A 17,266-nucleotide genomic window follows, 5' to 3' on the forward strand; every position below is an offset into this window, starting at 1 on the left:
AATGAAACAAAGTTCCCATTTCAACTTAATTAATTCTCCTGCATTTTTCCTGCCACTTGCTAGAAATAAAATACTTAATAATTGACAGAAAATAAAGTTTAAGAAACATGTTTATTTTTTCTGTAACTGGAAATTCTGTTAAAACCTGAAATACAAATTAAATATACAGAAATGTAATATTTAGCATAAACCAGGCTTAAATGTTCAAATGTACCATTGCAGTGAAGTTTGAGTATTAACAGAACCCAGAGATTACATTGTTCTGATTGCTATAGTTTTAAATTCCAAAATATTACTGTAAAAATATTGGCATTTATTTATGATCACTGTATTCACTATTATAATTATTATAACTATAATTATTTCATTATTAGCTCATTATTTCACTTGTGAATAAATCATTTTAAATCTTCAGGATTGTATTTTTAATACTCATTTACATTACCTGCAGAAGGTCTTAAACTTCTAAAACTTAGCTTTTAAGCACTCCTCATATTTCTGGTAGTTCTAAATGTTTCAGATATGAAATCGATTACCAAGGCATTCTGACTATAGACTTTACAAAAGACCCTAAGAACAGTTCAGGTTTTTCTAGTTATAGCAAACTTGCTCATTTCTAGGACACTCTTAAGAATATGCTCCGTTCACAGTGCACCCAGGAATTGATATCTACTCTGCAAGCAGAGGTAAACAGGTAATTTTACAGCAGTACTATAATTTCAGTTTATAGATCATTATTTCAAGGATGCTCTTCAGTTAACAAACACAAATAATTTCTGTTCAAACTAGCACATCAATCTTATTTGAAGTCTCAGCAAACATGTATTTCTCTTTACACATGGAATCTTTCACACCAATGTTTTTGTGGTCATTCAACAAGTACAAGTATCCCTTAAAAAACTGAACTAACTACTGCCTGCAGAAGAAAGCCATTTTGGATATTTTGGGGTTGGGGGTAGAGTGGGGAGAGACAGGCCTACTTGGGAAAGGAAAGGATTAAGGATTAAGGATTAGGGAGAATACAGATTCCTCCTGTCCATTAAATTAATTTGGCAGTAAGAGCTGCTGAGACAAGAGAATGAGTTGAAACACAGTTTAGAAACCAGTCAATTAAATTACAATGATTTAGAATCAAAGATTAAAAATAAAACTTTGAAACTGTAAAACAAATGTTCAGAATGGAGTTAAAAACAGTGCACATGATGCATGTGAAAACCCATTTTAGATGTAGTACAATTTAGTAACTTAGTACAATTAAAATTATTCAGCATAATTAAAAATAAGCAAAATTTGCATTCTTTGTAAAAAAAGTACTAGGATTTTATTTTATTTATGTATTTTCAGTGTAAAATTAAATAGCACACAAATTGTTTTGCATCTTAAATAAATTAAGTGAAAATATGATTGGCTGATATTGCCTGCTTTTTAAGTGATTAGGAATATTAGATTTTTATGTCACTATAATAACATTAAAATATTTTGAATGTCTTACTACTTAGATATCATTCATGTTCACAGAATTCAAAACCTAATAACTTTTTTACTCTTTTCAGGGCGTTACAAACGAGCATTCTATGATAAGCTATGTAAAAATGTAATAAAAAATATGTATTAAATATTTTGAAAAATCTGGAAGAAAAAAACATTCCAAATATATATATTCTGGAAATTATCAAACAACATGATAGTACCATTTTAGATGGTAATTTTTACTTATTAACTTTACACATAAATATACCCAGAGGTGAATGAAATTAATATTCCTAGTAATATGTTTAGTTCTGAAACTGAACTTCAGGTAATGTGACATTATTTTAAATACATAGATTCAAAGTAAAAAAAGTCTTCACTTTTTATTGTATTTTTTTTTCTTTACCTTCTTTATCACTATGTACAGAGTTCTTGAGTTTGGAAAAGGTGCTTTATAAATATGTTATTGTTATTAATTTGTTATTAAATATAAAGTGCTTTAAATCACATTTATCCAATCAAAGTTAAACCAAGAGGTCTCACCTCTCCCTCTTAAAATATTTAGTAAGAAGTTCCTAACACTGCATGCTGACCATTTCCCATTTCCCCTGAGCAGAGGTCAAAGTTCATACAGTCAGAGGAACCCTCAGGACCAAAGCTTAACATTGTATTTAAAATGAATGAATAAATCAATTTCTTTATTTCAGGTGATATTTAAGTACTCAAAACACTATTAAGATGCCTTTTTCATCTCAATTACAATTTAACCAATTTTCTTGTCCAATAATTACGTTTCTTTTGCCAAATAAACAGAAATGCAGTTTACACAAACCAGTCAAAACCATTTAAACATTATAATATAATCCACATCATACAAACTAAACCTTTAATCCACTAGTCAATTTGTAAAACAAAACATACTGGTACAGCTATAGGAGAGAAAATAGTTATTTGAAATAGCTAATATTTATATTTGAAACTGTATGCAATACACTTTACCACTGTTTTTAACCTTTGAAAATACTACAGTGTGTGGCCCTTTAGAGACATAAAATCTTTTTGCCTTACATTGAAAAAAGAGAAGAGAAACCAAAAGATTTAAATATATTTGGCCTTCTTATTCAAACAGTATAGCAGGTGTCTATAAACATTCCTTTTATGTTTAGCCTTGATATAGGTAGATCAAACTAAATCATTCAAATGTATGTGCATGCTTTCTTGAGCATATTCATGCTACTTTTGATTTTTTTTCCACTCCCATGTAGACTTTTGCCCTAAAATTTTAATCTGAAACCAGTCTCCTCTGACCTCACCAATGTCCTGCATAGTTTAGGTTTACACAGTGGGGTCAAGAGAGGGCAAGACCAGAAGACTTGTGAAAAAGAAAACAAAATGGAGGAGGGGCAAGAAGGAGGGGGCACCCTGAGAAGATGAAGGGAAGCCAGCAGAAATGCCTACAGCATATTTTGTTCAGCTCCAGTGAAGTAGCATTTCCTTATCACTACTAAAGAACAAAAAAGGATTTCATGAGAAGCCTTTGCAGGTCATACTAAAAATTTTGAAGGGTCAATGGTAAAAAGGTTGCCTATCTATAAATTACATTCTATATATAAATATACTGGCGTTTGCACTTAAAAACATATGTGGCACTTAAGTGCAGATTCTTGACTTGAAATAAGCAATTCTCACAAATGAAATGCAACATAAAATAAAGTCACAAAACAAAAAATATACTTCACAAATCTGTTTAAAAGTCCAAGGACTTTTTAAAAATGCTAGAATGCATGACAAGCAAAAAACACAAATTATAGTTAAGAAAGTACTCCAATATTTGCTTTGCTTTCAATTTTTTTTTCTGTAAGCTTCCAGTATAACATACTAAGACTTAAAAGACCGGGTACATTAAAGATTCTATAAGAGGTATTTTCTCACTGTAGGGAAATTGATTGTGGCTTATGGGTTTATGGGAACACTTACCAGTGATGCATTATGGTGCCAAACAGGCTTTTGATGTTTTTGAACAAAGATTAGTCAAGAAGGTATGGAAATAGGTAAAACTGTGACAGTGGGTCTTCTGGTCAGACCATGTGGTGTGTCATAAAAAGGTTTAAAGGCAGGAAATACTAAATGGTCAAAGCTGGCCTAGTTTCCAGATGGATACAGCCCAACAGGATGTATATAAACCAAAAAGGAGTGAACCACCAACAAAGCCAGTGTCTCCCCAGTTCACCTAGGACTTTGACATGCCATTTAAATGCTTTTGATATTACAAATCTTGAACTGAAAGAAAGGACTGCTTTATGTTGTTAATTAGAATGTGTCGTGCAGCTTTCTGTAGCCAAAGCAAGCCAAAAACAAATAAAATGTTTTATTTGTTCTTCTCAAGAATTTATCATTTACACATTCTTAAAAAAAACAGATAATTAGTAAATGGAAATCAAGATCCTTGAATGCAGTCCAAGTTTTTATTTATGGAACACTAGAATATGCATGAAATGGAACACGTGAAATGCCTAACCTTTATACTTGAGGGAGAAACAAAACATATGCTGCATTTTATATACTATTTTTTAAAAAAAGGTACAGACATGGATATTTATATGTGTATGAATTTAGCCAGGACTGTGTCTTCTACGAACAGCCTTTAAGTAGCAAAATATATCTTGCCATTATTTACTGCCTAGTCATATTTGAAGCATACTTCATGCCTCAAAATCCATTACTGTTTTTTTCCAGGTTATAAAAATCCATCACTTACACTGTCTGTTTACTATTCATTAATTTTAATTCAAAGCTCATCCACCACTTTGCCTGTCAGGCTACACTTTAAACTCTGTTTTTCAAATAGTTTTTTCTTTGTTGGTAATGTATTTATATTATTTAAAGAAAGGTTATGTTCCATTTCAGATGTAACACTGAATGCTGTACACTATTAAAAACATTATTGTTGCTAATATATTTCACTATGCAGTCTTCCCTTCAAAATAATACATTCCAGTGAATGATGACACCAGGTATATAGGGTGATATACACTCCTCTACACATGATAATGTGTAGATTTACTTTATTTAGTTATAATGCAGAAATGTCATCTTTGTTTGATCAAACATCACTTTCCTCATTTCAAGTACACTCATGGCTGATCTATATACAGTATGATTCATTTTCAGCCTACATAAATATGACTCACTAAAGGGAAGTCACATGACCAGAAGAAGGAGGCTGGTTTTCTTTCCTTTTCTTAAGGAAAAGAAAAAAAAAGAATCTTTCTACAGGAGAAACAAAAGCCTGGTATTAGCTGTCCAGAGCCATTCAAGGGTGGGGCCTGCATGCCAAAAAAGCTGAAATGGCATGAGGTTAATCTTAATAGGGGCCCACTTTAACCTGCTCAATGCATTGAAAATGCAGACTTCATCCACCTCCGAGGTCTAGAGCAGCTGTACCAACGTGCAATAATTCAGGTATCCTAATTTATGTTAAGGACCCAAATAATGTGTTTATGCAATCATTACTACCAATTTACAGCAGTTTACTGGCAATGCAGGAACCTCTTTGTCTTTATCAGAATCACCTCTGTAAACTACAGTCTATGCATAAAGAAAGCCCCCATCCCCCACACAGCACTAGATGCACTAAGAAGCTTCTTGAATAAATGAGTATCCAATGACAGGGGTGATGGGTGGTCTTAAGGTACTGAGCCAAGGCTGCAATTTATTTGGACCATAGAACTTAAACCTTTGAATGGGTTTCCATTGATCTAAAACATAGACAACAAATGATCAAAATCCAGTAATGTTATATTTAAAGATTTCTATGATTAAACTACTTCACCTTCCTTAAAAACAAAGTGTACACAAAAATGATGTGTGACCTAACACAAATCTTAACGTAACCACAATTTCAAAGAAATCAGAGGGATTTTTCCTGCATGTCTATCATAAATACACACACATGCAAGGGGTGTAAAAGTAATTAGAATGTCAAACCTAATCAAATAGCTTGATTAACCACATGGAAACAGCATGAAAATATTAATATTTTCTGCATTTTAAAAAGTCTATCTGCTTTAACCCCAGAAAATATATATTCAACGCCATGCAGAGATTCTGACTTAAAAAATTCATGGAATCTTTTGCGTGAAACATTTTTGTCATTAACACATGGATCATTAATGGTCCAAGGAAGTGATAGGCAATGAATTGCCCTGACCCTTGGTTCCCTGGTTTGATCAAGAAGGCTTGCAACCTGAGCCAGAGGGTGCAAATTCCAACTCCATTCAGAATTCTTCAATGGAGTGGGGGAGGAGACTGTTAAAGAGGCAAGCATGCAATTTTAATAGCTCATACACGAATGGTCAAAATACATGAAAAATGTTTTGTTAATTTAGCCCATATATAACACTTTACACTTGAAAATATGGTGACATTCTGCACATTCATTGCAGAAGCATATCAATTATATTCTCACAGACTGTTACACAAGTAAATACAAATGTTACATCATTTATTGATTCATGTAGTTTTTTATTTAAAAGTTCCTCAGTCAAGCGTCATTTCATTATATGAAAGAGTGAATATTTAGAAAGCAAGAATGTGCATTTTAAAATGCAAAATCAAATTAAAATAAATAGTAATTAAATTTACCAAATGTGACTGAAAATGTATATCAACTAAGTTTCCTTAAAAATAAATACCCATAAAACACACATTCATGATATTGCTTATTTTTTAAATGTAGCCTCATTTCATTTTCAAATCAAAGTGATGTTGAAAATGGAAGTAACTAAGTAGTATACCTGTTGACTTGGTCTAAGGGGTATTTAAAAAGGGTATGGAATGCATTAGTCCTTAAGGCTGGGAAGCAATTTCAATTAAAAAAAAATAATTCATATAGAATTGCTTTTATTTTACGTTCAAAATATAAAATCTCAAAATTTCTGTTACAAAAGACCATATATAATTACAAACTAGAAGCTAAGACCTTTTCAAATCACTCATTTTTACTAGTTCTTTGTATTGAATTAAAGTGGTTATCTTTTGCACATTGAAGTAGTGGGAGCATTTGTACATTCACAAAAATTATTACCTCAAGCACTGAAAGGCTTATACTGTTATATGAAGCACCAGGAATTGCCTGGCAATTACATTTCTTAGACACTATTAATGTGTTAGACAAAGAATGAGCTGCGTGTTAAAAGAGATATATGAAAAAAAAATCATTTTCAAATAATAATAAATATATATATAAAAATAAAGATTAAATACCAGATATTACGCTTATGAAATTCCAAGAAAAATTTATGCGTTTACCAAAACTGTGAAAACAATGTTAAAACAATTAAACACTTCAGCTCTGAAGTGAACATGTCATATGGGAACTGAATCTCTGGCATTCAAAGCTTTCCTTCCTTTTGGTTCAGAAATGCGGGATATTCATTCCCAGTACAGAATCAATATCTTATAAAAAAATCAACTTATGCCCATTGAACAAGATTAAAAGCATATCCTTTTCTTTAGGAGCTGTACCTGGTAGTGCCCATTACATCCCAAACTCATCCCATCCATTCAGGCTGCCAAGAATTTTCAGACATAATTCACATCTGTGCTTATAACCTATGTAATAGCATTAGTTACCATATCAAAACTTTTGTCACCAATATAAAGAATGGTGTTATCATCCGCACTTTACTCATCTGCACTTGTTCATCTGATAATGTTGGAATTTCTGTCTCTTTATGCAAACATATCTTAAATTAATCTTTTTCTTCACACGTTTTATCTTTATCTTAAACTATAAACCAAAAGTTCAGTAAGATTTCATTGATCTAACTTAACACAAAGTCATTTAAAGTGCTTGACAGAAACATTGTACTTTATGACCATCATGTGAAACTTATCACCTTCTGCATGTTCTATGGTCTAAGAGTTTGGTTTTGTAAACATCATTTTATCTTAGAGCTTGTAAAATGGCTCATGAATTAATACTGTTACTTAATTAAAAATAAAGCTTTGTAAAGGCCATCACTTTATGACAATTATAAACTGATTACAGAATACAATTCTATTTTAAAAAATCAAGAATTTGGTGTTTTGTATTTTTATACAACGTTATCTAAAAACGTAGAAAGAAAATACAACAGCAAAAATCTGTTCAAACTTTCCACATTACCAAACAACCAAAAACAAGAAAATGTCTAGAATTAATTTATCAAGTGCTGAAAAGTATTCAAGGCTTAATTTCTACTCCATCACAGAACATAATATATCACACTTTTAAATTCTAGATATTAAGATACAGTATGAGATTTTAGATTTTTTTTTGATTGATTAAACAGTAAAGACTAAGTGAGAAATTAGTTCTGCCTTCATATCTATCTACCATTTTGCCACACTGTTCAAGATGGCCTCTGGTAGATGCACAAATGTGAAGTCATTTTTTGTAGTGATGATGGTGGGAAACCTATTTTACTTGTGAGCTCATAAAAGTACATTTTAAAAATGTAGTGTGCTGCGCCGAGACACCACATTGCTTACTATCACTGTGTCTTTAATTTACCTACATGAAAAGCCAGGAGGTTGTGAGTTTGAATCCAGAGAACCCCTGGATAAGGTTTCAGAAGTGGACCACTTCCATATGGCGGAAATGGTGGGCTGTCTGACCCGATGTCAGACAAAGGGCTTAAACTGAATAAATTTGGGAAGGCAGCTCTCTTAACATACTTGCTGAAAAGAAGCATAGTATATGCAATCACTTGAATGATCTTATGCAAACTCTAATTTAGTTGCCATTATTTTAAAATAATCTATTACACACAAGCAGAATTTAACTGAAAAACATTAGAGTTTGTACATTCTTGACATAGCCTGTTTTAAACAATTAAAGACAAGAAGGCAATGATGCTAAAAAACAAAAACAATTAGCTTGTTGTGTAGAACATTTTAAGTAAAGTATTACTCTTAAAGGAAACAGAAAACAATTAGAACTTTTATTCGTATTTGAAATACAAAATGATCAATTTCCATTTCACTTCATCTTTATATCATAAGCAGTGCTGGTTAAGAAATCTTAAAATGCTTCAAGCTGATAGACCAAAGCACACAGAAAGATGAAATGTGGTGATGAGGTCTAATAATCTTACTTCAATTCCCTAATACTATTAAAGGCATTAAAGAGAAATGTCACAAAAATTTAGGAGCACCATACTTTCCAAACCTATGAGAAACTCCCTGGATTCCCCAGTTATGATACGTTGCAGTATATATATATAAAAAGATTGTGTATAAATAAAGAACACTGTTTCATGGAAACACAAAGGTTTTATAAAACCTTTCATGTCAGAGAGTGTCAAAGCTATATTCAAGTATAATCTAACATTCCAACAAAAAGCATTATTTTATAATTTTCAGTAATGAGCCAAAGTTGTTCTAAAGAGCTTTACCTTTAATTAACTCAAGATATAACAGCTATTGAGGGAAATCTTGAATTCTGTGACAACTTTATGGGCTTTCTAAGGGGGACATTTCCCAAAAATATTTAACAAAAATGACTGCAGTGTAAATGCAGCCATTAATGATCTTCCTTCATCAAACCTTTGCAATACTAATCCAAACTGAGGAGCACTTAACCGAGTTTAGATGGGAAACGAGCAAAACACAATGTGATGTCCTACATATACCCAAGTATACAAAGAATGACACATGCAATGCACCTGGATCCACCTGTATTTGAGATAACAAGTGTAGTACCCCTGGCACCAGTATATACCAATGGGATATATACTGATATAATGGGGCACCAGAGACGGAACCCCAATGTCATGTCATGAGCACCATGATCAAACCAAATCAAGCCACTCACCTCCATAAACATGAGACCAACAGTATTCACTGTCTATGGAAACCTTTTGGGTGTTACAAAACAAGATATTCAAAGTAGCAGTCTAAGCAATAAGTTGTTGATGTGATTTTAGTGAACTATATAGTTGGTTTAATCCCAAAACTCTTCAGGATGATTACTAATAGCTGCAAAAATGTAATCAGTCCATTAATTTATTAAGGAGACATGCTCTGTCTAGATGTTTTAAAACAAAAATCGGATAAGGGGAATAATAAAGGATCCAGTAAAATTAATACTACCTTACAAATTATTCTAAAATAGAAACTTCTTGTAATACAATTTATTTTGTGTTCCTTTGTTAGAGTAGTGAGAATTGCTTAATGACTACGAAGATAGAAAGCAGAAGGGGAGACAGATTCCATTTTTTTGGATTTTTAAGGCCAATATGTTTTATTACTGAAAAAGATGGAATTTAATTATATGGTATTACATTATTTCTTTCTTCTACATCTCCTACCGTCCGATATTACTATTTTCTGCATATCCCGTGTCTTTAGATTGTTTGAACATTATTTTTGTCCGAGTATTTTAATGGTAGCATAAAGGTATTAATTTTTTTAAGGTTGGCCTTATACTTTTCCCAGTAGGTGTCCGAATTAACCAGTAGCCTGTTGGCCTAATATTTCAGATCTGAAACGTTGTTCTAATGCACTACACGATAGACAAAGCTTATTTTAATGAACTGAGACGAATTCAATATTCTGCGATGTGGTTTGTTTGCATGCACGTGTCACACAATACAGCCATTGACGCGCTTTTGGGCCTTTAAAAGCATACTTGCCTACCTTTTTGCGTTACTCCCAATGACTCGATAACCACACTAGAAAACACATCAGAACATATAACTATTATATAGATTAGATATACAGGAGCCGTTTTCATTAGATCGGATAAAAGGGAATAAAAGACACCAATTAAAGATTTGACTCAAAAAAGGATTTTTATTGCCATATTTTGAATGGGGGCGATGAAAAACGTAACAACAGGGTGCGAATAACAAACGGCGAAAATTGGTTTCCTTTCCTCTGTCGTCCCTCCATTGATCTATAAAGCAACTTTATGAGATCGTAAAGCACAATTTAACGACCCAGACATGGTTCAAAGAAACATAAGGGGTAAAAAGCAAACTGGTCCCAATCAAATCGGAAAACAATCTACCCAGAGATCTAAAAAAAACAAAGGCAAGAATCGGACTATTGCATCAAACTGAAAGCTCTGGGGAAGTACGTCTGGAATCCATTGCTAAAAGGTATCTTTAAAATGAGGATCTCCGAAACGAGCATACAATAATGATACAGGCATTGGACATACAATGTAACCAAATTTTACTATCTTTATTAATAAGGCTGCATGTGGGTGGGGAATGATAGGCTACCACTAAGCAGTTTTTACTTCTTATTTAGCCAGCCATTATAAAGAAAGAACCGGATTTCAAATTCAACAGATGAAACGATTTCCTAAATACAACTTTACAAACTTAACGATGTGTATAAATAGGGCACTGTGCAGCAGCGTCCTAAATGCAATTTGTGTGGCTAAGAAATATCGTTGAAATAAAGAGCATGTGTCGAATCCACTCTGCTCCATGAGACGTTTCATGTTCTCGCAAGAAGCACTAAGAAACTTTTTTAAAAAGTTTATGTAAAGAATTGCACATTAAGGAAATGCGAAGGAAAATAGTCTGAGAACCTGAGAATGTAATCTTCATTTCGAAGCCTTCACATTTGTAAAGCATGTCTAAAAAACAGCATTCCAGACTGACCAGTAGGTTTCAAAAATATAAACAAGAACCGCCTTTAGCCACACGCTTTATCAATCTCAACGTTCTTAAAGTGACAGCGTTGATATCATTTAACAAAGTGTTTGATAATTGATTTTTATTAACGCACTTAGGACTTCCAAAGTTTTCAGTAAAACTATTGTTCGTAGTAAAATAAACTAACCTATGTTTTTTTTTTCTAAATAGCTGGATGAGAAAAAAGGCCACCCATCTTTACAATCCACCATACGTTTTAGTTATTTGTAAAGTGCAAACTTACTTGGTGAACGAACACATCCAAAGGGGTTTCGATAGGAGTTCCCCCACGACTGGTCATTGAAATAAATCCGAACCCCATTCGAACATTAAACCATTTACAATGGCCCGTTCCATGTAGAATTTGGGATTCATCCTCTTCTTCCTGCTCGGGCAATTTCCCTGGATCGTCTCCGCCACCTTTACCCGCCCCTCCTGAAAGAAAATTATACAAAGTATTAGTGAAAATGCTAGATTGTTAACTTTGCCTGTTTGTGATAGTACGTACATCCACTGAAGTCCGAAGTGAAAGCTGCTTAATATTGAATTGCATCGCTGTCACTGCTCGTTAAATGTATGGACTCTACTCCTGCATGTTATACAAACGTTCTTAAGATCGTAATATCCAATACATTACTTGCATATTGTTGATTTAGGACCGATCCCATTATCCTCAATGAAAGATCAAAATACTGTATGCTTCTCCACTGAGCGCGGCGAATAGCAAAACTAGGAAGACTGCACAATTTGTTCCTGCACATGCAGATCTGTTATTTCCCAACGTACATCTACTTAAATAACTTTCTATTACACTCAAAGGGCAGGTGTACAAACATTTCCCCTGCTCACCCTCTAAAACTGCTCTTTATAACACACAAACAACTCAGACAATAGCTCAAGAAAGCTTTTCATTTGTGAATCAATGGGGGCGGTACATAACATTTTGGAGATCTACAACAATAGGTTAGCTCAGTGCCCCTGTGCGATCTGAAAAATTTGTACAAAAAATAGGAATCAAAACAGAAATATTAAAAATAGAATAACCTTCGGCCATGTTTCCCCGCGGGCCCTCTTTTCCAAACTTGTGAGATGAAAACTTTTTCTTTGAAATAAAGTAATCTTCTGCATCAATCTAACATCCCGATTTCCAGCGATCACAAATTTAGCTCGCATGGTCTAGCGTGCTTTCCCTCTTTTGATTTTTTTCGTTTGTCTGTTCTCTCCCTCCCTCTCTCTTCTCTCTACCTCCCTCTCTCTCTTTTTTCTCTCCCTCCCTCTCTTCTCTCTTTCCCCCTCCTTCTTTCTCTCTTACTCTCCCCCCTCTCCCTATCTCTCGCTCACTCTGTCTGTGGCCCCCGTACACACGTGACTTTGTCAATTACATGCTTTCTTGCTACTAATTTCACTTCGAATCCTGGAAAGGGGAGGGGATAGGGTTAGAGCTAAGAGAAAGATAGCCAATCGCCATTTCTTTTGACCCACACCAAAACAATCAATGGGCGAACTAAAATTAATCTCCCATCATTCTTTAGCTAATTCTAACACTCGTTATGTTCAGATTCCAGAAGGATCTGAAACTTGTTAACTGTTTTTAGGAGGATACCTTGAGTCGTGTTCGACTGAAACACAACACTCTATGGCTATAACACAGTAGTAGTTGCTCCATTTTATAACACTTTTCTGTTGCAAACCCATACATTTCTGTTCATAAATAGTTAACTCGTTTTTGAAAGAAAACTGGATTTTCACAGACGCAAATTTCAAACTGTTTAATCCAAACAAATGCATTATTTACCTAACAATACGTGGTGACCAGTTTTGTGGAATAATAAACGAACACCTGGATAATTAAAGAGGCTCAGAATAAATAAAAGAATAAACAGACATTATTCTTATCCATAACATCCAGTAAGTAAACAATACATAAACACGTTTCTTCTGAAGAATTATTATTTTATCAATTTACTGCTGAACTGTATGATGCACGTTTGGTAGGCCTATCCACTATTTCATTTATTTAATTTTGAGGGAATTCAAATTAATGGTAAAGGTATACTTTGCATGTTGTGTGAGGATGTAAAATCAGTTTAGACATTACACATCAGAACACACAATACTCGACACTATCGTTTACAATGCTTTTTTAGACCATTTAGCAAAGAATAATTACATTTTTGACATCACTAATATTAAAAATTTAAAACGAATCGCTGTAGATACAACGGGAATATATTTAAACACGAAAGAGTACAGATAAAGAAAACACCTACATCTAAAGCAGCAAAACCTTTATGCACTGAGTAATCACGAATGATATGTAGTCCATATTATTTTGAGACGTGTGGGCTATGGAATGCTAATTCTGCGGCCCATTATCTAGTACAGTATATACCGAGAAGCTGTTCTGTGTAATGAAAGGATACCAGAAAATCCAGTGTCTCGCTTATTCGTCATATCTATAATGGCGCCAACGTGCGTGGACGCGTGTAAAGGTTGCTCAATGTTGAAGGTGTTTGAATGAGTTTCGTCTTTCACAGTGGTCAGCACGATTATAACGTGTGTGATCTAATGTGAAATTAGGCTGGAACAAGAGCAAAAAGAGAAAAAAACATAAAAGTAAAAACAATCTACCAAGTGAAGCAGAAAGTCTAAATCCTGAAATTCCTTTGCCGTTTTCAACCGTAAATGCCTATAGGTTATTTCAACAAAGCCTAATTTGAGGTCAGGTCCGCAAAGAGGATTTACATTTTTAAGTTTAAGTAAAACAGGAACCTCTAAATTGCACTAATGGTCTACCAATAAATAAGCATACACTGTTAGTAGGGCTTTCGTATTGAGTTTATTGGTATTTATTTTATTCTTATTTTACTCTTTGTGATGGAGTAAGGAGAAACTGTTTTACACATAAGGCATTTTATGTGACACTTCTTAACGTGTTCAAAACCTGCATTTACTGGTCCATACGGTGAAGGGGTGTACTGCAGCTGAGCTTCCTTTGTTTTTAAACACGCTTGGACTCACATTTTATAAATGAAAGTCACTATTAAAAACACGTTGCAATGTTAATTCCGAGGGCTAATGATCACTACGTTAAATTCAGCGCTATGGAATTGCCTCACCCCCTCCGTCGGTTCAATCTTTTTTTGAAGATGGTGGATGGTGTGTAAAGGCCTCCCGGCGCTTGCAGAATGAAGAAAAGGGTCACAGGAATGGTCATCGGTGTCAGACGATATCGACATTTCCAGTAAGGGTGCGTGAGCAATTCGCGTAACGTTAAAAGCAGAAATCTGACCATTGAAAACATCCCTTACAACACTGTTAATAAATTCAAAAAGTTTTAATGAAAATGCATATTGTTATTATCAAGTATTCAAAATGATAGAAGTTTAAAATTTATCCCTACCTGGAAATACAGTGCATTAATTTACAGACAGCTAGACACATGCATTGTATCTATCATTAAGAATATAATATATTACAACTGTTTAAAATATTCTAAGGTTTATTATTATTTTATCGTGTCCTGAAATAAATACAAGTTCATATGTTTATATTTTCTTTCTACTACTATGTTATAATGTTCTTCGACTACCCATGTAAAGAATGAAGAAAGCGGGAAAGAGTATTTAACAATAACACATGATTAAACAGTATTAATTCAAGGTTTATTAACATCAAATGTAGAAAAAGATAATTGCCAACGAAGCAGTAACAAAATCGGATACAATATGGTGTCAGTTTAAATTACTTGACTTGGCTACCCTAAGATGACGCAAACAACTCTTGCATCTGCTCTGAAAAAAAAGTGAACGTTGAAAATCCCGCGTTTTCATAAACCCAGAATTCCTCACTGTGAGTTAACTCTCCCCTCCATTTCTCTGTCTGTAAAAGTGCAAGAACACGTAACTTGAAATTAGATGCCCAGACCACCCCCAAACCCGCCCAGGAATACCATACATAAACCATTCTAAAATCCCTCATTACATGTGCATTCTCATTTACAAACCTTCCAGTTACATTGATGTTTGACGTATTGAATTAAAACACAGTACTACAGGCGAACATTTCAGATTCATTCTCTTGTGTTTTTTTGGAAAGACTTTTTTTTCCCCGTTTTTATACTTATTTTTTTACAAAAACTTACACGCTGACGGGATATGGAGTATCAGAACAAAACGTGTTTACTTGGTTTTCCGCTTGTTAGTGGAAGTATCTATGTGTCCAAGGGTGTTTGACGTGAAGGTTTTCATTTCGTTTATAACATACGCGACTATAAAATAACAAAACTACAAAAGAGCATAAAAATCGTTGGTTTAGTGTCTAAAACAATCTAATTCCAGAATCTGATAAGCAATATGATTCTTAAACCTTTTCTATTATAGCAACATTTTATTATAATTATCCTGATTTAAATCACATTTATAAAATGAAGATTTTCACGCTGATTTTAACCGTTCTACGAGTTTTGCTTTAAACAATGTTAGCAATAGGATATAATAAAGGATACTCATCTCTATTTTGTGTTCCTTAACCTATCCTGGTGCAAATAACATATAACTAATTAAATACATAAAAGTCCGATTTTCAGAATAATGCTTTTAATTTTTTAAATCAAACGTTTATTCTTATGTATTTATCATATTTATAACGAAAGCTCCTGTCTTTTGAAAAAAACGATCAATCAGGTGGATTAAACTGACAAATGAACACATAAGTTCTGCTTCAAAGGGGGAAGGAAACAAATGTTAAATGATAAAAGTGCCCTAGAGGAATAATAAAAAAAAAATAACATACGGCACTGGACCAAGTATTTATTTAAATAATGATCTCGAATGCAACGCGAACAACAATATGTAGAGAATTATAATGCAAAATCCAGGTCTCTCAGAGCCTATCGACTCCGAACACAAACCTCTAATGCTGCATCCCCACCCCCATTCCTGGGTATTTAAATATTCTGATTTGTGTAACTTGATAACGAAATGCTGTGTTTTTTGAGGGGGGTTGGGTGGGGGTGGGGGTGTTCTGTGTGTTTTTGCACTTTGGGGGAGGGAGAACATTGATTAGAACTATAGTTGCCACTTGGGTTAGTATTTATTGGGCAGTTTGTTCCTACCTTCTTCGTACTGGTGAGGCAACGTACCTTCGGATGGCACTGTCAAAAGGGTCGATTCACTTTAAAAAACACAAATTTGTGCGGGATTTGTTTCCTGTTATTAGGGGGACCATGGGCTATGCTAAAGTTTCAAAAACAACGCCTGCTCTTTGCTGTTCTTTTTCTTTTATCGGTGACTTCAACGTTAAAAAAATCCTTTATCGCTAGAAGTAAATCGTTTCATGTGAATACACTTTATTCGCGGATACGTAGTTCTGGAAACCTGTGAAAAAGTCGTTGTGGTGAGCTGAAACTACGAAGAAAATTAATATTTAATTTGGAATATTGTTTTACCCCTATATATAACATTAAAATAAATGGACACTGGAACGCTTATGGCAGATATTGTTTCTCACGTTAAAGCTTTACTCAGTAAGCCTGCCTATGAAAATCAGATTAATTCACTATTTGAATGTGGTTTTCGCAATTAGACATTTCTCTGTTGGTGTCTAAGCCCAATGAAGGCGCTATATGAATACACGAATTGACCCAGTGGCATATTTGTAGCGTTGAAATGTGTGGATATTCTTTGATCTGAACATGTTGTGAAGCATGTATTCAATTTTAGAGCTTTCCTTCTGTCGACAAAATACAATCGAAAAAAATAACTGTTGATATGGAAAATAGGAAAAGAAAACAAAATCACCATATTTGTAACTATGCGTTTCTTTTTCTTTTCGTAACTTGTTTAACTAAAAAATCACTCAGCTCGCCTTCAGTTTTTGAATGCTATTTTTTCTCCCTTTTCTAACAATTAAATTTGACCTTTCCTGGAATAATCATAAGATGTACAACACGACGCTTGGTGGGATAATACGTTTAATGGAAGATATTTTAAATGAATACCTATTGCCAGTTCACTGCCTTATGCATGCATTATAGGTAATTCAATTTTATAACGATTTTCAAACTCTTTTCTCCCATTTATTAAAATTTTATTGGTTTCGGA

General features: G+C 33.7%; 1 protein-coding gene across 1 annotated transcript in view; it reads right to left on the minus strand.

Moving 5' to 3' along the window:
* Positions 1 to 14,401, minus strand: part of LOC148839706 (protein lin-28 homolog B-like) — a 48,586-nt gene extending 34,185 nt beyond the window's left edge. The window contains exons 1-3 of the mRNA XM_088936074.1: positions 14,282 to 14,401; positions 13,586 to 13,727; positions 11,407 to 11,597 (exon numbers count right to left, since the gene is read on the minus strand). Of these exons, the coding sequence (XP_088792200.1) occupies positions 11,407 to 11,597; positions 13,586 to 13,727; positions 14,282 to 14,401 (453 nt within the window). The remainder of the gene's footprint in view (positions 1 to 11,406; positions 11,598 to 13,585; positions 13,728 to 14,281) is intronic.
* Between the last annotated feature and the right edge of the window lie 2,865 nt (positions 14,402 to 17,266).

This window comes from Atractosteus spatula, chromosome 2 (assembly GCF_055471065.1).
Source record: "Atractosteus spatula isolate fAtrSpa1 chromosome 2, fAtrSpa1.hap1, whole genome shotgun sequence".
Taxonomy (NCBI): Eukaryota; Metazoa; Chordata; class Actinopteri; order Semionotiformes; family Lepisosteidae; genus Atractosteus; species Atractosteus spatula.